Source organism: Urtica dioica, chromosome 4 (assembly GCF_054948205.1).
Source record: "Urtica dioica subsp. dioica isolate 48M chromosome 4, U.dioica_male_clone48M_v1_H2, whole genome shotgun sequence".
Lineage (NCBI taxonomy): Eukaryota > Viridiplantae > Streptophyta > Magnoliopsida > Rosales > Urticaceae > Urtica > Urtica dioica.
Genome location: NC_142759.1, coordinates 47,730,473 through 47,756,964, shown reverse-complemented (window position 1 = coordinate 47,756,964; position 26,492 = coordinate 47,730,473). Strand labels below are relative to the sequence as shown.

General features: G+C 49.1%; 1 protein-coding gene across 1 annotated transcript; it reads left to right on the top strand.

The window, feature by feature from the left end:
• The first annotated feature begins 7,986 nt into the window (after nucleotides 1-7,986).
• LOC149401726 (uncharacterized) lies at nucleotides 7,987-24,578 on the top strand. The gene is made up of 4 exons (XM_089610859.1): nucleotides 7,987-8,397; nucleotides 23,489-24,280; nucleotides 24,376-24,435; nucleotides 24,507-24,578. Exons 1-4 carry the CDS (start codon nucleotides 7,987-7,989, stop codon nucleotides 24,576-24,578), a joined length of 1,335 nt encoding a protein of 444 aa, XP_089466985.1.
• Nucleotides 24,579-26,492: the final 1,914 nt, after the last annotated feature.

Sequence of the window (26,492 nt, the reverse complement as noted above, 5' to 3'; positions counted from 1 at the left end):
ATGAAGTTCTTCTTGAAGCTTACAAGACTCTTTTCATCAAATGGGAAGATGAATCTAATGTTTTCTAAAACAGAGAAATAACTTGAAGAACTTAAAGACAGGAGCCTCACTATTGGAAATCATTGCAGACTTGAAGAGAGACTCCCCTGAATCCTTGAAAGAACAAATAATTACAAAATAGCCATATTTACACTTTTAGATTTCTATTTAGCCGAAGTTTGCTATATATTTGGTAAATACCAAAATATTTGCTACTTACAACTATTTACACTATATTTTTTACAAAAATTTACACAAAAGTTGGTTATTTATCAAATATTTTTCAAACGTCTGCTAAATAGCAAACCATACATGTAAATATGGCTATATATCTACTAGACCCTTGAAAGAAAAGATTGAAACTCTTCTCACAGAGAAGACCAATCTCTTGAAAATCAACACGGACCTAAATAAGCAGGTCGGTAAGCTCTCATGTGATTTATTTACCATGAGCAAATCTGTTCAAATGTTGAATTCATGTACCTCTAATCTTGATGACATCCTGAAGATGGGTCAACCATCCTGAAGTCATAGAGGTCTTGGGTTTCAATCATCCTCCAAGTCGTCCCAGAAGACTATGTTTGTCTCTCCTGTCAAGCATGAGGAACATGTGTCTCGGAAGATGTTGCTACCAAGATCTGGAACATCAGTGGATCATGTTGCTATCACAGCTCCAAACACTAATTGAGATGTCACTGCGGTTGAAAATGGGGTCATATTTTTCTTTTTTGCTATGTTCTCTATGGGAGGTATCTGGGGAGTAAAGCTTAGGTTCCAAGGCAGATGCAGTTCATTCCATTTGCTAAGAGTCGATACCCTCATGTGAAGATTAATCTAAATGAGAAGACCATCAATATTCCTTCCACGGTGGTTAATAGGGAGTGGAGGGTTCGTGTTGATTATAGAGCACTAGTGGCCTATACCTCTCTGAAAGCTATAACTATAGAAGATTGGTATTCTGACAATGGCTGCTCTCGTCACATGACTGGTGAAAAATCGTCTCTGAGCAATGTGAAATTGTGTGCTAAGGGTCATGTCACTTCTACCATCTAGTGAAGTTTCTATTTTCACTGGAAGTATCATCCATCACGATTGGCCGAATTGGATTACCAATTCACCGTGATCAACCCATTAACCTAATGGAATTTACCTAAATACATACCTATGCTTCATCAAATTAGTAGTCGAATTTTGAATTAGGTTCTTTTTTTTTCTAAATAACATAAAAAAGTCTTATATTTATATAATTACCGTTTATAACATGAGAAATAACGTGTTTTGTTGCTAAATACGTAGACATAGTGACAAATCTGTGATGTTTCTATATGCGTAGTTGTATCAACTAAATATTTGTCAGTCTTCATACTCTGTCTACGCGGAATTAAACGTGGCACGTACATCAAGTTATCAACAACTTAATAAAGTCTGTTGTTACGTTATATGTTGGCTTTATTTTTTAGTGCAAGTTGTTTGGAACGATGTCGGTCTTCATGCTCCTCCTTCTGGCAAGACATCCTTCCTTCTGTGTGCAGACTTTATTTCGGGCAAGTTTCCTGTATTGACAGATTGCCTCGCTGGTGACTTTATTATGAGATATTCGCATGAGGCTGGGTAAGGAAACCCTAGATACACTTCCAGGCCTGTACAACTGCTATAAAAGCCATGCGCTTCCCCCTTAGCAGCCTTGACGCTTTTGATAAAACACTTAGAGCTCTTAGACGTGCAAGACCGGTGGACTGGGAGGCTTCGTGTTTTGTTAATCGCGGTGTTGTCTCTCAAACACTATTCCAGAAAGATTGAGTGTCTGTGAGAGTTGGGTTCTGTGATCTCGTGATTGAAGGCTCACGAACGTTTGAAGACTGAAAGTCATCCGAGCACAGGCGGTTGCTCGAAGGGTGGAATTAAGGCGGAGCTCAAATCCGGGGGGAGTCCCTGGCTAGGTATTCACTGGTGGTAATAGTCTCTAGGTTTTATTGATTTGGTGATTGTAATCATTTTAAACCTTGTGTGTACTATTGACTACAAGATAGTGAAATCCTTTCCACTGGCAGAGTGCCCCAGACGTAGGTGTATTGCACCGAACTGGGTAACCATATCGTGTGTATTCTGTTTATCGCACTGGTTGTTACTTATCCATAATCTGTGTTCAAGCAAGTTGTCGGACACATTGTCAACACTTTGTGTGCGACATCTTGTCTTCGTGACTAATCAGAATTTCAATTGGTATCAGAGCAGGAACCTAGATCTTTTGTTGGTTTCCTTGGTATTTCTTTTCTGATTACTAGATATGGAAAGTTCCAGAGAGGGAGGTTCGGTCAATCGTCCTCCAGTACTTGATGGAACCAACTATGGTTATTGGAAAACCCGCATAAGCGCCTTAATGAAATTCTTTGACAGCAGAACTTGGAAGGCTGTGATACACGGATGGGAAGCCCCAGTTACTGTCGATGACAAAGGAGCTTCCACAGGTCCAAAACCCGAAAAGGATTGGACCCCTACTGAAGATGAGGTAGCTATGGGTAACTCTCGTGCACTCAATGCCATTTTTAACGGGGTTGATAAAAATGTTTTCAGGCTTATAAATACCTGCACAAGTGCCAAAGAAGCCTGGGAAATTCTTGCTGTTGCCTATGAGGGAACCGCGAAAGTCCGTGAGCAGAAGCTGCAGTATCTCACAACAAACTTTGAATCTCTCACTATGCTCGAAGATGAATCAGTTGCTGAGTTCAATGTTCACATCCGAGACCTTGCTAACGAATCCTACTCTCTCATAAACCCATGACCGACGAAGATCTTGTTCGGAAAACTCTGAGGGCTTTAAGTCCAAGATTCAAAATGAAGATCACGGCTATTGAAGAAGTCCATGACCTTAAAACTCTGAAGTTTGATGAACTCATGGGATCTCTCATGACATTCGAGCTTTCTCTGCCCAAGATGGAGAAGAAACACAAAGGAATGGCCCTCAAAAGCTCTATTAATGAACAAAGGGATCAGGTATACTCGGATTTTGACAATGACATTGATGATACTATAGCTATGCTGACAAAAAATTATAGCAGGGTTATGAAGAGACTCAATCAGATGAATGGGAAGAATGTCTCGCAAGATGTCAAGGAAAATTTTCAACAAAGATTCCAGAAGAATGCTAACCCTCACAGGAGCGGTAAAAGTGGTGAACGCTCTGGAAAAGGCAAAGGCATTCAGTGCCATGAATGTGAAGGTTTCGGACATATTCAGAAGGAATGTCCCAACTTCCTCAAAAAGCAGAAAAAGGGATACAACGCCACTCTATCGGATGAAGAAGATGAAGATAGCGACTCCGACCAGATAAGTAACTTTGTGGCCTTCACAGCTTCTATTCATACTCGTGAATCTGTTAATGAATCTGGTGAATCCTCTCGGAAATTTGTTCTAGATGAGGAACTATCTGACGATGCCATGAATGATGCATACAATATTCTTCACACCAAATGGGTTGAAGAGTCCCACGTTCTCGACAAGCAGAGTGCTCTTATTCTCACACTGACTGAAGATAAGGCAAGGCTCTTAGAAACCATTGTGGATCTGAAAAAGGAAGTCAGCCGTCTAAATGGGGAGCTGGATCAGATGACTAAATCAGCCAGGATGCTGAACTCCGGCACCGACAACCTTGACAAAATCGTCACCATCAGAAAACCTGCAAAGAACATGAAGGGGCTTGGATATACTCATGGTGCTTCCTCATCCCACACTACTTTTGTTCCCCAAAAGACTACTAGCCAGATGTTGCGAAACATGCCTCAAACATTTAGTGGTGACAAGTTTCAAGATCAACATCAGCAACATCCCTCTGGACCAACCAGGTCTCTTGTCAACAGACCTCGTTGGGTCTGCCATCATTGTGGTAGAAGGGGCCATATTCGACCCTTTTGGTATCGGTTATACGGGAGAAATCTTCATCAGCATAAATTCATTCACGGGAATGCTCTTCCTCGTCGACAACCCTCTACAAGGTTGGAATAGAGAGTAAAAGACACATCCTACCATGCCAATATCGCGTACACATCTCTGAGTGCGTCCACCGGTAGCGGCTGGTACTTCGATAGTGGTTGCTCTCGCCACATGACAGGTGCTTATACCTTCCTGACCAACGTGAAACCTTACTCTAACTGTCATGTTACCTTCGGTGATGGAGTGAAAGCCAAGATTCTGGGTAAAGGTCAGCTAAATTATCCTGGTATGTCTTGTTTGACTGAGGCTTTATTGGTAGAAGGTCTTACTCCTAATCTTATCAGTATTAGTCAGCTCTGTGATCTGAATTTGCGTGTCAATTTTACTCGTGATAAGTGTGTGGTGATAAATGAGAAACAGGATGAACTGATGAAAGGAACCAGATCTCGTGACAACTGCTACATGTGGACTCCCGCCTCAAACGCTCAGGCCAACAACTGCCTTATGACCAAAGTTGACAAAGCCAAGCTATGACATCAAAAGCTTGGTCACTTGAATCTTAGGAGCATTAAGAAAATTGTTTCTGAGAAGGCCATTTTCGGTGTCCCCGATCTAAAGATTGTTGAAGGAAGAATCTGTGGTGAGTGCCAGATTGGAAAACAAGTCAAGAAGTCACACAAGATGGTGAAACATTTTACCCCATCACATGTTCTGGAACTTCTTCACATGGATCTGATGGGACCGATGCAGGCCGAGAGTCTTGGAGGGAAGAAATATGTGTTTGTGTGTGTGGATGACTACTCAATGTATACTTGGGTTGATTTTATCCGTGAGAAATCTGACACTTTTGTTGTTTTTGAAGCTTTATGCAAGAAGGTTCAGAGAGAAAAGGGAGAAAGCATTGGCAAAGTGATCAGAATACAGAGTGATCATGGGAGGGAATTTGATAATATGAGCTTTGCTAAGTTTTGTACTGCAGAAGGAATAGCCCATGAATTCTCTGCTCCCATCACACCACAACAAAATGGAATCCATAAATATGGTGGTAAATGATGATCATGCTGTTTCTAACAGTACTAATGATGAAGATGAAGTTTTTCCTAGTAACACAGATGTCAGGACAAATGCTGAGAACTCTTTGGACGACATCTCTTCTGGGAGCCCTAATGTCAGGACGGATGTTGATGACAAAGTGAGTGACATCGTTCCGGATGAAGAGTCTCTTCCTGTGCCTGAACGAGGAATCCCTTCTAGAAGAATTCAGAAAAATCATCCTGCACATGAGGTGATTGGAGAGATTAGTGAAGGAATGATGACTCGCCCAAAACCTCCCGTAAACTATTGGGAGATGATTAGTAATCTCTGCTTTGTCTCTAAGATTGAACCTAAAAATGTGAATGAGGCTATTGATGATGAATACTGGATTAATGCTATGCAAGAGGAACTTGTTCAGTTTGAAAGAAATGAAGTCTGGGAGCTTGTTCCTAAACCTAACAATGTTAATGTCATCGGAACTAAATAGATTTTTAAAAATAAATCTGATGAACATGGCAATATAACTCGAAACAAAGCTAGACTTGTGGCACAGGGTTATACGCAGGTGGAAGGTGTGGACTTTGTTGAAACCTTTGTCCCTGTTGCGAGACTTGAGGCCATCAGACTCTTGCTTGGAATCTCCTGTCATCTCCACTTCAAACTTTTCCATATGGATGTTAAAAGTGCTTTCCTCAATGGGTACTTGAATGAGGAAGTCTATGTTTCCTAACCTAAAGGCTTTGTAGATCCCAGCTCATCCCAACATGTCTACAAACTTAGGAAGGCTCTCTAAGGCCTTAAGCAGGCTCCTCAGGCATGGTATGAAAGACTAACTCAGTTCCTTGTGCAGAATGGTTATACCAGAGGTGGAGTTGATAAAACCTTGTTCATAAAGAAGGAGGATGGCAACCTCATGATAGCTCAAATCTATGTTGACGATATCGTTTTTGGAGGAATGTCGAACAAGATGGTGGACCTTTTTGTACGACAAATGCAGTCTGAATTTGAAATGAGTATGGTTGGTGAGCTTAATTATTTTCTGGGCTTTCAGATCAGGCAAATGAATGATGGTATCTTTATCTCCCAAAGTAAGTACGCTAAAAACCTGGTGAAAAAGTTTGGCTTGGAAAAATCTTCTCACAAGCGGACCCCCGCTGCTACTCATGTTAAACTCACTAAGGATGAGCTTGGTGAAAGAAAAATCCACCAGAAGTGCTTCTTCTATCAACCGTGCTACTTGCCCAGTCAGCATCACAGTATCCCACAAGCGTAGATGAGGTATCATAAGTATATAAAAGGCCAAAATCAGCAGTTCCTGAGATATACCTTACAATTCGCTTGGCTTGAGCCAGATGGCTAGTTTTGTGATTAGCTTGATATCGTGCACACATATCTACAGAGTAGGCTATGTCTGGTCGGCTGGCAGTGAGGTAGAGGAGACTACCAATGATCACTTTCCCTAGGGTTCTCATCAGAGGGAAATGAGGTTTCAGGATTACCTTGCACAACTTCGTGGGGGCTTTCAATGGGAGACCCACGGGTGAGGGTTTCTTCTTCGGCAGCAACGTCATCCTCTCTTCTTCCTTCAAAAGAGCTACTGGAACTGACTTCTCCAGTAATGTCGGTGATCGAGAGAGAGGATTTCTTGAGCATGGCCTTTCTTACGGCGGAGAGTGAGGGGTTTTCATGAGGAATTGATGACCCAGTGATTGCACCTCCGGCCTGACCATCGGCGCGCTTACTGGATCGCAAACCTCAAACCCGGACACCGTGCTTGTTACTCTCCTGCCCAGGCCCCTTTGTCTTGACATCTTTCGCCCTCATTGTGGTCTTCTCTTTCTTAGTCAGAATGGAGGTGTTGATACCGCTTCTAGTTCCAACCATTTTGAAGAGAATTTCAAGAAAACTGCCACACAAATAACCATCGAGAAGGGTGATGGCGCAAATTAGGGAGATAATGTGAAAGAGGGGCGAAGAAACACAAAAATATCAAGAATTGAGAAATAGGTAACTTCCCAGTTTTTCTTGAAAACGGAACCGTCTGCATGTAAGAGAGAATGGCAAGGAACAACACGACGTCGTGACATGGAATGGGCCCTGATCCGTCTCAAGCCCAAGATAAGAATAAGTGGCATTTTAGCCCGGCAACACAGTCGAATGGGCCAACCAGAAAAATGGGCCCATGAACAAACTTTCACAAAATACACACAAATCAGAGAATTACCTGTCTTGACAACATGAATGATAGAATCGAAAATCCTTCCAAAAAACAGTAATTGCTATTGTTCAACCACACACAATCCTAGAGAGGATCTGAGATTTTCAAACCGGTTAGCATCCAAGGCCTTAGTGAAAATGTCCGCTAGCTGTTTTTCGGTGTGAATATATTCGAGTTTGATCTTTTTATCTTCCACAAGATCTCGAATGAAATAATGTCTGATCTCAATATGCTTAGTCTTACTATGTTGAACTGGATTTTTTGAAATATTGATGGCACTGATATTGTCGCAGAATAATGTCATGACATCTTGTCCAACATCATATTCAGCAAGCATCCGTTTCATCCAGAGGAGCTGAGTGCAACTGCTCCCTGCAGCGATGTATTCAGACTCAGCTGTAGACAAAGAGATGCAGTTTTGCTTCTTGCTAAACCAGGAGATGAGATTGTTTCGAATTCTCTTCTCGATGAATAAGAGCCCCCTCCCATTGATGCTATTGGCGGAATGTTGGGATTGAGTGGAGATGTCTTGAAAAATGTTCCAACATCTTCTTCCCTGAGGCGTGAGGGAGAGACTGATAGAGGTCAGGATGCTGGGGAAGATATTCTTGCCTCTCTGGAGGAGAAAATCTAGAAAGACGATGACGTTTGTATTGCCACTCTTCTGTCGGAGAAGAGAAAGAAGAAGAGAAAGCTTTTGGAAGAAAGTGTTTATAATGTTTCCATCCCAGAAAAGAAGAAAAATAAAGTAAAGGTTAATTGGCATGATAAAGAAACGAGGGAAGAAGCCCGCCGAGACTCCTATCTCTCCTGTTGACGAGGTCGCTGATGTTGAAGAAGAGGAACCAGTGATTTCTCTTGGAATAGGGAACAAGAGATCCGTGGGAGGGCAAAAGCTCCCAAAGAATATCCATGTAGCTCCATTGGACAATGTCTCGTTTCATAAGGAAGACGGTGTCCTCAAATGGAGGTATGTGTATCACCGAGCCATCTTTCCGGAAAGGGAATTGTCTGCTGAGGCTCTCAAGATTGATGCCATCATAGAGCTTCTGCACGATGTTGAGATACTCAGGACTGTCACAAGCATAGGGGTATACTATCCGGCTTTGGTGAAGGAATTTGTCGTCAATCTCTCCTCGTCCTTCGATGTTCCAGATGATGCAGAATTCAGAAAGGTCTTCGTCATGGATGTTGTCGCACGAAAATGAACAACTATTGAATACCTCGGGCGGTTCGATCCAAGGCCGGACCAAGTGATCGCACCCGGGCCAAAAGTGTGAACTCGAAAGTCTCGAGCTAGGTTTTCTCCGATCAACCCACCTCTTAGAGGAGAGAAGCGGTGAGGAAGGGGAGTCACCGTGCCTTATGTGTCGGCTGCCTACGTACCCGTGTGTGGGATCAGGTCAGAACGTAGTTCAAGGCGTATATAACGCAGTGTGGGGAGCGGAGCCTTAATGGAGAAGCGTACTCGACGAAGGAGACGGTGCGCGGAGGAGTCCTCGGCAACGTCTCAGAACTTCGGAGATCGCGAGCGCGAGAGAGAATGTGTGTTTTCTCTTTTTTGGAGACGTGGAAGACTCTAAGTCAAGAGTTCCTTGTTGTGGCGGAGATTCTGGACGCGTAGGTGATTTCTAGTTGGAAACGCCGGACGCGTAGGCGATTTCTTGTCAGAAATGGTGGACGCGTAGGCGATTTTCAGTCGAAAACCGTTAGAGCACTCGTGGGCTCAAGATTAATCGTTCGATCAAGAGAGAAGGCACTCGGGAGTCCCTGGAAAACGCTTCAGAATATCTGAGAACGAGAAATCGAGGAGAATCCGCTTCAGGCCAAGGATAACATCCAGAGAAGCAGAGAGAAGTCTCAAGTTCCTTGAGAATGAATGGGATCTCTCTCCCCTCAATGAGATGGGGTATTTATAGGTGTTTGAGGGCCTTAAGAGGTTTCTTTTTCGTCCATGTGGGACTAGGATACGTTCACCCTTCAAGTGGAGGCGCACGGCGTGCGGGTCACCGGGCGCGGCGTGGGATGCGCGGCGCATGGGACGCGCGGCACGGGCGTGTCTCCGCGCGCCGCGCGGCCAACCTAGCGCGGCGCGTGGCTTGCTGTGCATGGCTGGCCGGCGCGGCGTGCTGCGCGCGCGGTGCTTGGCCCGTCTCGTAGGGCTCGTGTGGACCTTAGGGGTCTTCGGATACCATGCTTGTCACGCAAAATATGAAGGTCTCTACTTGACGAGAGTGACCTGATTTGACGAGCAAAGCTCGACGGGAGTGACTAGAGGCTCGACTCGAGGAGAACGACTCGAGGCTCGACTCGGGGAGGACGACTCGAGGCTCGACTCGAGGAGGACGACTCGAGGCTCGACTCGAGGAGAACGACTCGATGCTCGACTCGAGGAGAACGACTCGAGGCTCGACTCGGGGAGGACGAATCGAGGCTCGAGTCGAGGAGAATGACTCGAGGCTCGAATCGAGGAGAACGACTCGAGGCTCGACTCGAGGAGCGAAGCTCGACTCGAGGAGAACGACTCGAGGCTTGATTCGAGGAGAATGACTCAAGGCTCGACTCGAGGAGCGAGGCTCGACTCGAGGAGCGAGGCTCGACTCGAGGAGAATTACTCAACTCAAGGAGCGAGGCTCGACTTGAGGAGCTGAGAGTTTGGCATGAGGGCTTGTCGGTTGACTCGTAATGGAAGGCTCGCCGTTCTTCAGGACCTCCGGCCTGACCATTGGCCCTTTGAGCGGCGCATCTTTCCGGCGTTCCGGGTTTTCCGAAAACGACCGACAACATTAGCCCCCCAAGTTCAGCGCTCGGGAGGCCCCGGGCGGTGAACTTTTAGTTGTTTCTGCTGGGTGTTTGAGGAAAATTTATTTCCCAGGGCTTCGCCGTCACGAAGCCATTGTGGTTACAAAGTATGTTCTCACAATTGCAAGTATGCTCTCTCGCTTTTCCGTCTCTCTCAACACGACCATGTGATCAGCACGTGGAGGAGGGTCCAAGCGGATACGAGGCGTAGCTCAACGTGGGCGAGGTGGACGCGATTGCATCCATTGCTCTAACCCCGGAGCATTGGGGACATACATGCACAAGCAGAGGTGTTTCACGGCTTGTTGATCTTTTGGTTAAGTCACGCCCAAGTCTTTCTTCGATGGCGTTTTGTTTTGATGATATCATCAACCCAGAGTCCATGGGACTCGACGGTGACTAGCAGGGCAACGATTGTGTAATCGTGACCTATTAGGGGAAGATCATGGCTTCCGTCTCGGCTATCTTGGAAAGCGACTGTACTTTTTCATTTTGCAAAGGCCTGCTCATTTTGAGGTCTCGAAGACGGAGGTTGATGTTGCGGGCTGATGCTACGAGAAGACGGAGTGGCACCTGGTGGAAGGCTCTGCCGCACCAGATGGCCTCGACTGCTCGGGGATCAATGCTCAAAGTTTGATCACGCATCGAGCATAAGTCGGTCTCACGGGGCATCCACCATTCCAGCTTTGGTGACGCATCTCCGTCTGCATTAGGAAGATCAGCCCTTATTTCCCCAGGCGTGAGTGCGAGTCTCTGTTAAAGACGTGAAGGGACATCGTAACGAGTAGTGACGTGGACTTCTTTTGTCATGGCATTTTTGACATGAAGAGGGTAAGTTTCTGTCTGTTTGTTTGTTTGTTTTGTTTTATTCTCGCTTTGGCTAGCCTGTTCTTCAAATCATTACAGGTGCTTGCTCGAGGAGCAGGACTCGACTCGAGGAGAATGGCTCGACTCGAGGAGCAAGGCTCGACTCGAGGAGGGTGACTCGACTCGTGGAGCAAGGCTCGACTCGAGGAGGATGACTCGACTCAAGGAGGATAACTCGACTCGAGGAGCAAGGCTGGACTCGAGGAGAATGACTCGACTCGAGGAGCGAGGCTCGACTCGAGGAGAATGACCTGACTCAAGGAGCGAGGCTTGACTCGAGGAGAATGACTTGACTCGAGGAGCAAGGCTCGACTCGAGGAGAATGACTCGACTCGAGGAGCAAGGCTCGACTCGAGGAGAATGACTCGACTCGAGGAGCGAGGCTCGACTCGAGGAGAATGACTCGACTCGAGGAGCGAAGCTCGACTCGAGGATAATGACTCGACTCGAGGAGTGAAGCTCGACTAGAGGAGAATGACTCGACTCGAGGAGCGAGGCTCGACTCGAGGAGAATGACTCGACTCGAGGAGCGAGGCTCGACTCGAGGAGAATGACTCGACTCGAGGAGCGAGGCTCGACTCGAGGAGAATGACTCGTCTCATGGAGTGAAGCTCGACTTGAGGAGAATGACTCGACTCGAGGAGAATGACTCGTCTCGAGGAGCGGGGCTCGACTCAAGGAGAATGACTTGACTCGAGGAGCGAGGCTCGACTCGAGGAGAATGACTCGAGGAGCGAGGCTTGACTCGAGGAGATTCTAGACGACCTCATTCGTCACCTGGGACTCTTCCAGGAGGAGCTTGCTCAAGCGAAGTCTCAGCTAGCTCAGGCCGAGCGAAGTTCTTGCTCAGAGGCGGAGTTCGCGAGTCTTTGTGAGCAGCTTCAATTGGCTCGCGTTGAATGAGGAGTTTCCCAAGGCGAGTGTGATTGTGCTCAATTGGCAGTGGCGAAGATGGCAGGACCTACGCCTTGTATGGATGTTCAGGTACGCCTTGTGGTGGCTTCAAGTGCATTGCTATTAGTCATCATACGCAGCGCCTTGTGGCGACTCAGAGCACGTTGTGAGGGATGACTCTATTGTGCCATGTAGGCGTCTTACGTGCGCCTTGTAGGCGTCTTACATCACGAGGGATAACTTGGTTGCGCCATGTAGGCGTCTTATGTGCGCCATGTAGGCGTCTTAGGTGCGTCGCGAGGGACGACTTGGTTGCGCCATGTAGGCGTCTTATGTGCGCAATGTAGACGTCTTAGGTGCGTCGCGAGGGACGACTTGGTTGTGCCATGTAGGCGTCTTACGTGCGCCATGTAGACGTCTTAAGTGCGTCGCGAAGGACGACTTGGTTACGCCATGTAGGCGTCTTACGTGCGCCATGTAGGCGTCTTAAGTGCGTCGCGAGGGACGACTTGGTTGCGCCATGTAGGCGTCTTAGCCTGCATCTCTGGGATGTCTTACGGCGCGCCGTAGAGGCGTCTTCAGCCTGCATCTCTGGGATGTCTTATGGCGCGCCGTGGAGGCGTCTTCAGCCTGCATCTCTGGGATGTCTTACGGTGCGCCGCGGAGGCGTCTTCAGCCTGCATCTCTGGGATGTCTTATGGCACGCCGCAGACGCGTCTTAAGCCTGCATCTCTAGGATGTCTTATGGCGCGCCGCGGAGGCGTCTTCAGCCTACATCTCTTGGATGTCTTATGGCGCGCCGCGGAGGCGTCTTCAGCCTGTATCTCTGGGATATCTTATGGCACGCCGCGGAGGCGTCTTCAGCCTGCATCTGTGGGATGTCTTATGGCGCGCCGCGGAGGCGTCTTAGTTGAACGCTCGTTCCCGTTTATGTTCGGGTGTTTTGTTTTGGTGGAGCGTACTTTCTTTGGGTGGAGCGTACTTTCTTGAGGATTTTGAGTGTACTTACCGTTGCCTATGTCACTAGCCCCCCAAGTTTTTGGGTTTACAAACGTTATCGAAAAACTTTGATAAAGCGGATTTTGAAAGAAAAACCTCAAACTTTATTAATATTGACGAAATTTGAAATCCTAAAGCATTGGCTCGTACGCCTTATTGAATGTTGGAAAGCAAAGAAATAAAATGGGGGGAGCGCTGGCTAGTGGTAGTACTTTCTCAAGTGTCCCGCATTCCACAGGCGACGGATCGGTGTCTCGTCCGTGTATTTTATGTAGTATGTCTCGTCGTGTGTGACTTGGCAGACATTGTGGGGTCCCTCCCTGTTTGGGATGAGGACGTCGGCACCTTGCACTTTGGTGTCATGCAGATATCTTCGTGAACTTCGCGAAGGGCCTTGGTCGACTCGACGCTGTCTCTTATTTAGGAGATCGTGTTAACCGTCTTTCTAGCAGTTTTTCCATCGATTCCTTGGATGTAGCATATTCTGGCTTGGGATTGATCTCCAGCCATGATGCCGATTCCATTCTTGGTAGGGAATTTCACCAGTAGGTGGTATGTAGAAGTAATAGCCCTTAGTCGGTTCAGTGTGGGCCGCCCAATGATGACATTATATGGCGACTCCTGATCAACCACTAGGAGTGGGACCATGTGAACAACTTCAATGCCTCTGGGAGTTCCGAAGGTGACCGGCAGATCGATGATGCATTCGGTTATGACTCTCTCCCCAGTGAATCCGAATAGAGGCGTTTGGGTCGGAGTTGGGCGTAGCCCCCCGAGCTTCATGCGCTCTAGGGTGGACTTGAAAATTATGTCGGCAGCACTGCCGTTGTCGATGAGAACTCTTTTCACCGAGTTATTAGCCACTTGGGCTTTGAGCACTATCGCGTCATTGTGCGGATGCACAACTCGCTTGGCCTCTTCGTTGGTGAAATACATCGTCTCGTGAGGCACGGACGGAGGCTCTTCGTACGTAAAGTTGACTTGCATGGCAGCGTCTTCCTGAGCCACGGCCCTAAGGAATTTCTTCCGTTGTCGGGCTGAATCTCTATCTTGTGGACCTCCCAATATGGTGGTCACCACGTGGAGTCGTGGATCGACGTTGGCAGTAGCCGCGGTTCGGTCGGCAGAAGCGACTGTTCCTCCTCCTTTACCAGACTGTGGTCTGTTTGTGGTGGGGCCCACAGCGTTGATCATGCGCAATACGAACTCTTTCAACTCACACCGTTGGATCAATGCCTCGATCTGCCTTTTAAGACTATAGCATTCGGAGGTCAAATGGCCGTATTACTGATGGAACTCGCAATATTTAGATCGATCGCGCGTCGCGGGATCTTTGCTCATTGGAGCCGGGGGAGTGAATTTGTCACGTGCCAACGCTAGGATTTGATCCGGCGTCGTGTTCAACGGCGTGAACGACGAGTAGCCCTTAATGTCTTCCGCAAGTCGTGGCTTTTGGCGCATCGGAGGTCAGCTATTAGAAGTCTGACCCCCTCTGTTTCGCCTTTTACCGGAGTTTCCTTGCTCGTTGCTAGGCTCGTCTCGATGGTGAGGGGTTTGATGATTGCCCATGCGGCCATCGAGGTAATCTTCGACTCCCATGAAGGTCTTGGCTAGACTCATTAACTCGGCCATGGTAGAAGGGACACGGCCGACGATGGACTTTGTTGTCGGCCCGTCTAGGGCCGACGAGGACAAAGGCATCTCTTCGACCCGCGTGGCTGGTGCGAGGTCTTGAACGGCAAAACCCTGACCCAACCAGGGGCCGGCCCAAACCAATGGCCAAGTCAAATGCCTTGCCCGGCCATTGGCCGAGTCAATGGCTCACTCGGCCGATGGGCAGTTCACTCGGCCATTGGCCGAGTGAACCCTCCAGTAGTTCACTCGGCCAATGGCCGAGTGAACCTTCCAGCCGTCCAGGCAGTTCACTCGGCCATTGGCCGAGTGAACCTTCCAGCACTTCACTCGGCCAATGGCCGAGTGAACCTTCCAGCCGCCCAGGCAGTTCACTCGGCCATTGGCCGAGTGAACCTTCCAGCAGTTCACTCGGCCAATGGCCGAGTGAACCTTCCAGCTGCCCATGCAGTTCACTCGGCCATTGGCCGAGTGAACCTTCCAGCTGCCCATGCAGTTCACTCGGCCATTGGCCGAGTGAACCTTCCAGCAGTTCACTCGGCCAATGGCCGAGTGAACCTCAGCCGGCCCTAGCCCTTCACTCGGCCAATGGCCGAGTGAACCTCACCACCATGTTCACTCGGCCATTGGCCGACCCAACCATTGAAGGGGTCATTGGCCGACTCAAGCATGCTCACTCGGCCAAGGGGTCTTCAAACCACCTCTTGGCCGCCTATAAATACAATGGTCCCTCGCTCGTTTCTCTCAAGTCTCGACCCCTAAACACTAAACCCTCTACAAACCACCTCAATCTTACTAATGTTGAACGTCGGAGAGGTAAACAGGGGCAACCCCCCTGTTTTCCCTTTGTAGTTCACACCTTTCCTGTTCGCTTTTCAGGTGTCTGGATGAGATAGATACCACAGACAGCTAAGGGACGACTTGGGACACCAAGTCCGACACGCTCGAGCCGGAGTGAGACCACTTGGTCCGGCCTTGGGTCTAACCACTTTGGGCTCCTAAATCGTTGTCCGAAAAACAGCGACAAAATTTTAGCGCTAGAAGGAGGGGACCACCGACCTTAGCACGCTCTCCCTTCCATTTCCCCAAGTTCACTACATCTACGACTCTCGAGAGATGAGTCACATTCCCACCACCTCCGCGGGTACTTTAGCGACGAGCTCGAGGTACGGTCTCCGACGCCTCGCACACCGTCTTGAAGGGCAACCTCGCGATAACGAGAGCCAGCCCCAAGACCCGGTGAATGACCCCGAGGCCGAGCTCCGAGAGGACACGGCCCGGCGGCTTGCGGAGCTCCTTGACCGTTCCGGCGTTGACGGCTCGCTCATCGCCAATCTCCTCGGCTACGACGTCGAGGATCGATCCGCTCGAGACGACTCCGACCCCGACTACATGGGGGAGTCGAGGACCGATGAGGCGACTCCTAGCCTCACCCAAACACGGCCCGAGAGGTCCAATGGTGCATTGGCCGACCCTTCACACCCGGCGCGACGGAAGGTGCGGTCACAGTCCCGGGGACTCGCCCCCTCGGTTTCAAGAGGCGGCCGGACTCGGCCCCTCGCCGAGGAGAGAGCGACCCTGGTGGATGATGAGGCCGATAGCCGAAGCGCTCGCCGGACGGTTCGACCAAGGGCGACCTCGCCTCGTCCCGCACCAAGCGTGGACCTTAGAGAGCGCTTGACGGCGCAGAAAAACTCCCGAGCGGGGGATCTCCGCCAAAGGCTCAACTCTCGGAGGGACGCGCTTCTCGCCGCAACTCTCGGCCGGCCTCAAGCCAATGTCGTGGACCAAGCGTCCAATGAGCGCCAACCGGTGACCCCCGTGGCCCCGACGGTCGGCCCTACTAACGGGCTTGATATGGTCACGATGATTCAGAGCCTCCAAAACCAAATCATCGAGATGAGGGAGTCAGGGAGGCAACAGCCGTACAGAGGGATTGAGGAATCATACTCTCCCTTCGCCGCTCAAATCCTCGCGAAGCCTTGCGTGGGGAACTTCAAACTATCGTCCATCCCTCCTTATGATGGACGGACGGACCCAAACTTCCACATCCAACACTATGAGACATGGATGACAATGCAAGGACAGACGGACGCAACCCTCTGTCAGGCCTTCAGCCTGACCCTCACAGGGTCAGGATTTGAGTGGTTCCGAAGCCTAAGGCCGGGAAGCATCTCGTCTTTCCGGGCCTTGCGAGAGGCTTTCCTTGCTCGATTCGCCACCCTCGTGGCCCAAAAGAAGTCAAAGACCCACCTCCTCTCCATCCGACAAGGGAGAGACGAGACACTGAGACAATACCTCGCCCGCTTCACCGAGGAGTCTCACAAAGTCGAAGGGTTCGACGATAAGGACGCCATCACTGCGATTACCGAGGGAGTTCGCACGAGCGACTTCCTCAAGTCCATTGTTGGGCAAGTCCCGCGAGACATGGCGGAGCTAATGATGAGAGCCCACGCGTATATGGGAATCGAGGACTATCTCGATGGCCGAGACGGCCGGAAGTCAGGAGGACAAGGTAGTCGCAGCTGCGACGACCAAGACGAAGATCGTCCCGACCCTCGAAGGAATAGGAACAAGGGAGGCCAGGCCCCTAACGGTCGCTCCCTCCCCGGGCCGAGATCGTCACACGATGATAGCTTCCGAGCGTTACCGACGTTCACCCCTCTGAACACCCCACAAGAGCGGATCCTAGCTCTGCACCGCGACAAGCTAGGAAGTCCGGCTCCTCTCGCAAAGGATCCCGCGAAGAGGGATCGAAACAAGTTCTGTGAGTACCACCAGGATCACGGGAATCTGACGTCCGAGTGTTATCATCTCAGGCGTATGATCGAGGCCTTGATTCAAGACGGGAAATTAAAAGAGTATGTCCTAAGAACGGTCGGGACGGCCGCGGTGCACGGAGAGCACCCGCGGCAAGAAAGGAAGGGTCCGGCGACGGCGACCGTCACAGACCAAATGGCGAACCAAGGACCGGGGAACTCACAATTGCACATCGTGGGCTCGATCATGGGTGGCCCGGTGTTTGGAGACTCGAGCACGCAAAGGAAGAAATACGTGCGCGAAGTTTCCCAGGGGAAAATAGCACACTACATCAACCACACGTACGAGGCCTCTCCTCCGGCCCCGTTCGAATCCATGTTCTTCACCGGCCAAGAAGCGGCACGAGTGCTTAATCCACACAACGACGCGATAGTCGTCTCTGCCCCCGTCGCCAACAACCTCGTCCGGAGAATCCTAATCGACAATGGAAGCTCCGCCGACATAATCTTCAAATCGGCGCTGGACAGAATGAAGCTATCCGGAATGGGACCGACCCCGGTCTCGACCCTACTCTTCGGCTTCTCCGAGGAGAGGGTCATGACGGAGGGAACCATCGACCTCCCGGTCACCTTCGGAACGCCGGGGGGGCTCGAGGTCACTCGCATCGTATCCTTCCTAGTTGTGAACCAGCCTTCGGCGTACAACATCATCATCGGCCGCCCGACTCTCAACCGGTTGAAGGCCATAACGTCCACCTATCACCTGATGATGAAGTTCCCGACTGAGAAGGGGATTGCCATCATGTTGGGAGACCAGTCGATGGCTAGGATGTGCTACATCCAAGGCGTGGACGGGAAAGGGAAGGAAAAGATGGTGAGCACCATCCTCTAGCTCGGTCAAGCTGCGGAAGCTGGTACTACAGTAGAAGCCCGCTCCCGTTCTAATTATGTCATTTTATCTCCGGTTTTAAGACAATTTCAAATTTCAATAAGGCCAATGGCCTGGGAATGTAATTTTTGACTATTTCGACATGGTAATTAGATTACATTTCGCCTCGAAACCTTTATCGTGTTGCATTATAATTTCTAGTCTCCTCTACGAGTACACAAGAAACTCGAGGGCTAACAGGGATCAATGCCTAAACAACAAAAAATAAAAAAATAAAAAATAAAAGCATAACAAAGTCTCAAGGGGTCGATGGTTAGGCCAGAGGTCCCAAAGAGAGACTCGTCACGTGGTTACTCATGCCGACTCTACATGTCTCCTCGAGATGAATTCATTCCTCGAGTTGAGTCCAAGTCCACGAGTCGACTGATACTCCTCGTGCCGACTCTTCACGTGACTCCTTGTGCAGGCTCTACACAAGTCCTCGAGTTGAATCCGAGTCCACGAGTCGACTAATACTCCTCGTACCGACTCTTCACGTAACTCCTCGTGCAGGCTCTACATGAGTCCTCGAGTTGAGTCCCGAGTCCGCGCTCGCCGCCCAGCTCGTGAGCCGAAAGGCAGGAAGTTTCAAATGGGTTTCAAAGGCTCGCGTCCGCCGGACGTATCTGGTCTAGCCAGCGTCCACGGAAAACTCGGTCACACAAACGTGACACCAAGGCCCCCCGAGGCCCAAGTCATGCTAATCGATCACGCCTTCACTGGTAGGTCGAGAAAATAAGCCATGCACAATAAAGTCGTGCTAATCGATCATGCCTTCATTGGTAGGTCGAGAAAATAAGCCACGCATAATAAAGTCGTGCTAATCGATCACGCCTTCATTGGTAGATCGAGAAAATAAGCCACGCATAATAAAGTCGTGCTAATCGATCACGCCTTCATTGGTAAGTCGAGAAAATAAGCCACGCACAATAAAGTCGTGCTAATCGATCACACCTTCACTGGTAGGTCGAGAAAATAAGCCACGCACAATAAAGTCGTGCTAATCGATCACGCCTTCATTGGTAGGTCGAGAAAATAAGCCACGCACAATAAAGTCGTGCTAATCGATCACGCCTTCATTGGTAGGTCTAGAAAATAAGCCACGCACAATAAAGCCGTGCAAATCGATCACGCCTTCATTGGTAGGTCGAGAAAATAAGCAACGCACAATAAAACCGTGCAAATCGATCATGCCTTTATTGGTAGGTCGAGAAAATAAGCCACGCACGATCGACTCGGAACAAAGGCCGTCCCTGGTGACGCACAAAGGCCGTCCCTCGTGGCACACAAAGGCCGTGACTCGCGACGCGCAAAGGCCGTTCCCCGTGACGCAAACCCGAGAGCGTTCATCCCGCATACGCATAAAAGCGTAGATTTTGAGTTTCCACTCGACCTACGCTCGACCGAAAACTCGGGGGGCTAATGTTGTCGGCCCGTCTAGGGCCGACGAGGACAAAGGCATCTCTTCGACCCGCGTGGCTGGTGCGAGGTCTTGAACGGCAAAACCCTGACCCAACCAGGGGCCGGCCCAAACCAATGGCCAAGTCAAATGCCTTGCCCGGCCATTGGCCGAGTCAATGGCTCACTCGGCCATTGGCCGAGTCAATGGCTCACTCGGCCATTGGCCGAGTCAATGGCTTACTCGGCCGATGGGCAGTTCACTCGGCCATTGGCCGAGTGAACCCTCCAGCAGTTCACTCGGCCAATGGCCGAGTGAACCTTCCAGCCGGCCAGGCAGTTCACTCGGCCATTGGCCGAGTGAACCTTCCAGCAGTTCACTCGGCCAATGGCCGAGTGAACCTTCCAGCCGCCCAGGCAGTTCACTTGGCCATTGGCCGAGTGAACCTTCCAGCAGTTCACTCGGCCAATGGCCGAGTGAACCTCAGCCGGCCCTAGCCCTTCACTCGGCCAATGGCCGAGTGAACCTCACCACCATGTTCACTCGACCATTGGCTGACCCAACCATTGAAGGGGTCATTGGCCGACTCATGCATGCTCACTCGGCCAAGGGGTCTTCAAACCACCTCTTGGCCGCCTATAAATACAAGGGTCCCTCCCTTGACCCAGGTAATCCGAATTTGAGTACTGAAACGCTGTCGAACTCGTACCTCGCTCGTTTCTCTCAAGTCTCGACCCCTAAACACTAAACCCTCTACAAACCACCTCAATCTTACTAATGTTGAGCGTCGGAGAGGTAAACAGGGGCAACCCCCCTGTTTTCCCTTTGTAGTTCACACCATTCATGTTCGCTTTTCAGGTGTCTGGATGAGATAGATACCACAGACAGCTAAGGGACGACTATGGACACCAAGTCCGACACGCTCGAGCCGGAGTGAGACCACTTGGTCCGGCCTTGGGTCTAACCACTTTGGGCTCCTAAATCGTTGTCCGAAAAATAGCGACAACAGACTTAAGGAAGTCACTTGTGCGCAAGCCTTCAATGATGGCAGTGATTGCATCTTTGTCGTCAAAGCGGTCGACCTTATTCGATTCTTTAGTGAATCGGGCGAGGTATCGTCTAAGAGACTCGCCATTCTCTTGCCTGATTGACCACATGTACATCTTGGTCTTCTTTTGGACCATAGATGTAGCAAAGCGTGCTAGGAGCATGTCTTTCAGGTCTTTGAACGAGTGGATGCTTCCTGGCCTTAAGTTCTTGTAACACTCGAAGCCGGGTCCAGCGAGGGTATGACTAAAAGCTTGGCACATAGCACTAGGAGAGACACCCTGCATCGTCATTAAGGTTTCATAGTGCTGGATGTGGTAAGCAGGATCTGCTTTTCCATCATAAGGAGCGAGGTTCGGGAGTTTGAAATTTCCCGTACATACCTTGGCCAATATATGAGCCGTGAAAGGCGAGGAATTCTCCTCAACGACCCCATAGGCACTTCTGCCTATTCCATGTTCTCGGAGATCTCGTACTTCATTTCGAAGATTGTGGATCATTGTGATCACATCGAGACCGGTAGTTGGAGTAACTCCCTGTTCGGGAAGAGTCACCTGTCGCCTTTCATTTGACCCTTGACCCGTGCGGCGGTTCCCGTTTGTTGGGGCTGCTACAGGGATGTTTGGCCGAGAGCTTAGTCGCTCTCTTAGGTCATCGCCACGCTCGATGCGTTGAGCAGGGAGATGGTCCCTAAGATCAGGGCTTGTCATACGGAGGCGCAGGCTTCGTCTGCGACGGCGTGCTCTCCCCGTGCCCTGACTTTCCGCAACATTCTCCCTTTGACCAAGTCAGTCGAGGGCTGAACGTCGGGAGTTCCCCTCTTGAGAAGCCGCAAGTGCGCCACCTGTCCGGGGTAAGGGGTTCGAAGGACCGGCTTCAAACACAGCGGGGAGTCCCCCGTCCTTCGTGAGAGAAGTCTCGATATCCTCCGAATCGCCAGTACCCTCGTAATCAGGGTTGCGGTCGCGACTTTCCTTGTTGAGGGTCTCAGGATCCCCGTTGGGGGTTACTGCATCATGCGTGGGTTGCTTCGCAGCCAGTCGGCTGTGGTACCTCACGTTCTTCGCCTTTAGTTGGCGGATATTCTCCTCCAACTCCATGATGCGGTCGTCCCTGCTATTTGGAGATGGAGATGGTGAGCGGGTCGAGCTCTTTTCGTTGAGCGACTCTTCGTCACCATATGCCAAGAAATATTTTTTTGGTCCCAGTGACGTTATCAAGGTTATTAACGCCCTCAGAACGTACGGGTGGCCGACTACTCATCTTTTCTCAAGTCCGAGAAAGTCAAGTTTTCAGAAGAAAAGAAGAAGATGGATAGAAGGGATTTCGGGCTGAACAGGTCTGGAAGTCCCCTCCTTCTAGCTCCAAAATGTTGTCGCACAAAAATGAACAACTATTGAATACCTCGGGCGGTTCGATCCAAGGCCGGACCAAGTGATCACACCCGGGCCAAAAGTGTGAACTCGAAAGTCTCGAGCTAGGTTTTCTCCGATCAACCCACCTCTCACAGGAGAGAAGGGGTGAGGAGGGGGAGTGACCGTGCCTTATGTGTCGGCTGCCTACATACTCGTGTGTAGGATCAGGTTAAAACGTAGTTCAAGGCGTATGTAACGCAGTGTGGGGCGCAGAGCCTTAATGGAGAAGCGTACTCGACGAAGGAGACGGTGCGCGGAGGCGTCCTCGGCGACGTCTCGGAACTTCGGAGATCACGAGCGCGAGAGAGAATGTGTGTTTTCTCTCTTTTGGAGACGTGGAAGACTCTAAGTCAAGAGTTCCTTGTTGTGGCAGAGATTCTGGACGCGTAGGTGATTTCTAGTTAGAAATGCCGGACGCGTAGGCGATTTCTTGTCAGAAATGGTGGACGCGTCTAGGGTGCTAGACGCGTAGGCGATTTTCAGTCGAAAACCGTTAGAGCACTCGTGGGCTCAAGATTAATCGTTCGATCAAGAGAGGCGGCACTCGGGAGTCCCCGGAAAGCGCTTCAGAATCTCTAAGAACTAGAAATCGAGGAGAATCCGCTTCAGGCCAAGGATGGCATCCAGAGAAGCAGAGAGAAGTCTCAAGTTCCTTGAGAATGAATGAGATCGCTTTCCCCTCAATGAGACGGGGTATTTATAGGTGTTTGAGGGCCTTAAGAGGCTTCTTTTTCGTCCATGTGGGACTAGGGGGCGTTCACCCTTCAAGTGGAGGCGCACGGCGCGCGCGGCGCAGGGTGCGCGGCGCGCGGGTCACCGGGTGCGGCGCGTGGCTTGCTGTGCGTGGCTGGCCGGCGCGGCGTGCGTGGCCCGTCTCGTCGGGCTCTTGTTGACCTTAGGGGTCTTCGGATACCATGCTTGTCACTTAAAATATGAAGGTCTCTACTTGACGAGAGTGACTCGATTCGATGAGCAAAGCTCGACGGGAGTGACTAGAGGCTCGACTCGAGGAGAACGACTCGAGGCTCGACTCGGGGAGGACGACTCGAGGCTCGACTCGAGGAGAACGACTCGAGGCTCGACTCAAGGAGCGAAGCTCGACTCGAGGAGAACAACTCGAGGCTCGACTCGGGGAGGACGACTCGAGGCTCGACTCGAGGAGAATGACTCGAGGCTCGACTCGATGAGAATGACTCGAGGCTCGACTCGAGGAGAACGACTCGAGGCTCGACTGGAGGAGCGAAGCTTGACTTGAGGAGAACGACTCGAGGCTTGATTCAAGGAGAATGACTCAAGGCTCGACTCGAGGAGCGAGGCTCGACTCGAGGAGAATTACTCAACTCAAGGAGCGAGGCTCGACATGAGGAGCTGAGAGTTTGGCATGAGGGCTTGTCGGTTGACTCGTAATGGAAGGCTCGCGGTTCTTCAGGACCTCCGGCCTGACCATTGGCCCTTTGAGCGGTGCATCTTTCCGGCGTTCCGGGTTTTCCGAAAACGACCGACAACAGAGGACACTGTTTTGAGATCTCTCCTGGTGTTATCAACGAGTTCCTTGGTCGAGGGAAAATCATTACTACTGATCGTGTACCCTCTCTGGACATCATTGCTCAAGAGATTACTGGTGATGAAACCAAAATCTGGCCATCCAAGGGAACGCTACCCTCTTCTGATCTCACCGCCAAATACTCTATTCTCTATCGCATCGGCATCGCTAACTGGGCCCCTTCTTCACATGGGTCTAGTATCAAGGCGGATCTGGCACGTCTGATCTACCAGATAGGTACCCGTTCCTCCTTCGATTTTGGTGAATTTGTCCTTGATCACTTGGCAAAACATGCCAAATCCTTTGCAGTAAAGCTACCCATAGGTTTCCCTTCCTTCATCAGTGGTATTCTGCTCAAGCAAAACAAGAATATATTGCGAAGTACAGATGTGGCGGGAAAAAGACATGTGGTTCTTAACTTCAGTCATAAGCTCTTTGAGGGGAAACATGCTCGTGACCTTGTCAGACCTTCAGTCGCGACATGTGACATCTCTGGGAGCAAACTGAATTTGAGTTCATTGACTGAAGAGGTTCATAGGAATGTGCTTAAAGAACTCCTTGAGGAGATTGAAGCTCTCAAAAAGACTATCGAGACTCTCTCTAACATGAAGTCCAAGTGTGAAGCCCTTGTTCGAGTTCTTAATGCTCCTCCTAGTGATGCTACCGCCACTCAGCCAAGCCAAGCTAATGCTGCTGATGATTCTGATGATGCTGAGGACTCTGAAGATGCTGAGGAGTCTGAGAACGATGACGGGAACAATGACAGTGCCCAGGTTGACATTGGTGATAAGGACGACGGTGCCTCGACTTTATTCTGCTACCCTTTCTTTTTTTATGATCTGGTATGTATAATCTAACTTCTTTTCAGACATCTTTCTGTTGGGTTTTCGCTACAGTTTTTTTCGTGTTTCGGACTGTTTTCTGGATGGTGTGTAAAACCTCTCTCATGTTTTTGGTGATATATGTACTGTTGTTTGCTTGAGTTCTCATCCTTTTCAGGCTGTGTTTGTTCCTCCCTTTGTTTTGGTCGATCTTTGCCTTTGGTATTCTTTTGAGGCAATCAGGGAGTGAGGCGTCATGAGGTCATTTATTTTGACTCTCTTCTTCTGGTCATGACGCTTGTATGAGAACTGTTCCTGGAAGTGCTTGCCTAAAAAATAGCCAAATGGGGAGATTGTTGTTACGTTATATGTTGGCTTTATTTTTTAGTGCAAGTTGTTTGGAAAAATGTCGGTCTTCATGCTCCTACTTCTGGAAAGACATCTTTCCTTCTGTGTGCAGACTTTATTTCGGGCAAGTTTCATGTATTGACAGATTGTCTCACTGGTGACTTTATTATGAGATATTCGCATGAGGCTGGGTAAGGAAACCCTAGATAGACTTCCAGGCCTGTACAACTACTATAAAAGCCATGCGCTTCCCCCTTAGCAGCCTTGGCGCTTTTGATAAAACACTTAGAGCTCTTAGACGTGGAAGACCGGCGGACTGGGAGGCTTCGTGTTTTGTTAATCGCGGTGTTGTCTCTCAAACTCTATTCCAGAAAGATTGAGTGTCTGTGAGAGTTGAGTTCTGTGATCTCATGATTGAAGGCTCACGAACGTTTGAAGACTGAAAGTCATCCGAGCACAGGCGTTTGCTCGAAGGGTAGAATTGAGGCGGAGCTCAAATCCAGGGGAGTCCTTGGCTAGGTATTTACTGGTGGTAATAGTCTCTAGGTTTTATTGATTTGATGATTGTAATCATTTTAAACCTTGTGTGTACTATTGACTACAAGATAGTGAAATCCTTTCCACTGGCAGAGTGCTCCCAGACGTAAGTGTATTGCACCGAACTGGGTAACCATATCGTGTATATTCTGTTTATCGCACTGCTTGTTGTTTATCCATAATCTGTGTTCAAACAACTTATCGGATACATTGTCAACACTTTGTGTGCGACATCAAGTCTATAAATTTCCCAACTACATGATTAAGAATCTTGCTAAGAAAGATTTACACATTAGAAAATCTCAAATCATCATTATTGACGTGCACAGCACGGCCATATATAATTTCCCTCAAAAGTATTACAACTTACATAATCACAAAAAGAAAGTTGATCTATATATAAATATCTCTTATAAAAAATAAATTGGATTAATTAATTAAGCAGCGGACATGGTTGAGAGGCGACTCGGAGTTGGTCGAAAGTTAACCCACCGGAGAGCGAAGGGACGCTTCGGCGGTGCAAGCGCTCTTTTTATTAAAATCTCTCCGGCGGCGTTGCTGTATAGCCGCCGGAGTTGGACCGACCGACTCGCTGGCAATCGGTTGCTATTCACCTTCGCCGGCGAACTGCTGTTACTCCTTAAAGGGCGAGACTGAGACCTCGGTGACGATGATGCTGACGTGGACGCATTATTACTGCTGTGCCTTATCAGGCCAAATTTGGTCGCTGGGTTTTGAAGCTTTTGGGCCATCCTTTGCATGTTTGCGATATTGAGAGACTCTTTTTTATTTGAGAGAGAGAGAGAGAGAGAGAGGGTTGTGTTTGTTAAATGGTTTGGAGATTCTGAAGGAATTTAGACCGTTTTATAGTTGTATGAGGTGTCTACGAATTTTGCAATAAGATTCAGAAATGTTGTGCAATTACTCCGGGTTTAAGTCGCTGTCATGGACTAGATTTTTTTATTTATACGTGGAACGGGAAAGCAAGAAAAGAGAATATTGACCAAGATTTTACTTGAAAATGAAGAAAATTAAGTCTTTGATGCCCGCGATGTTTGACTTGGCAACTCCGTGGAAAACAGCTAATAATGAAATATTTAAAAATTCTACTAATTTTCTCGATATAAAAGATATATATATATATATATATATATATATATATATATATATATATATAACATATAAAAGATTCTTTTTTTCTCAGAATATAAAAGATATTTGTTTTGCTCAGAATATAAAAGATATTCTATATGTCTTGAAGATATTATTAGCTCGAAGA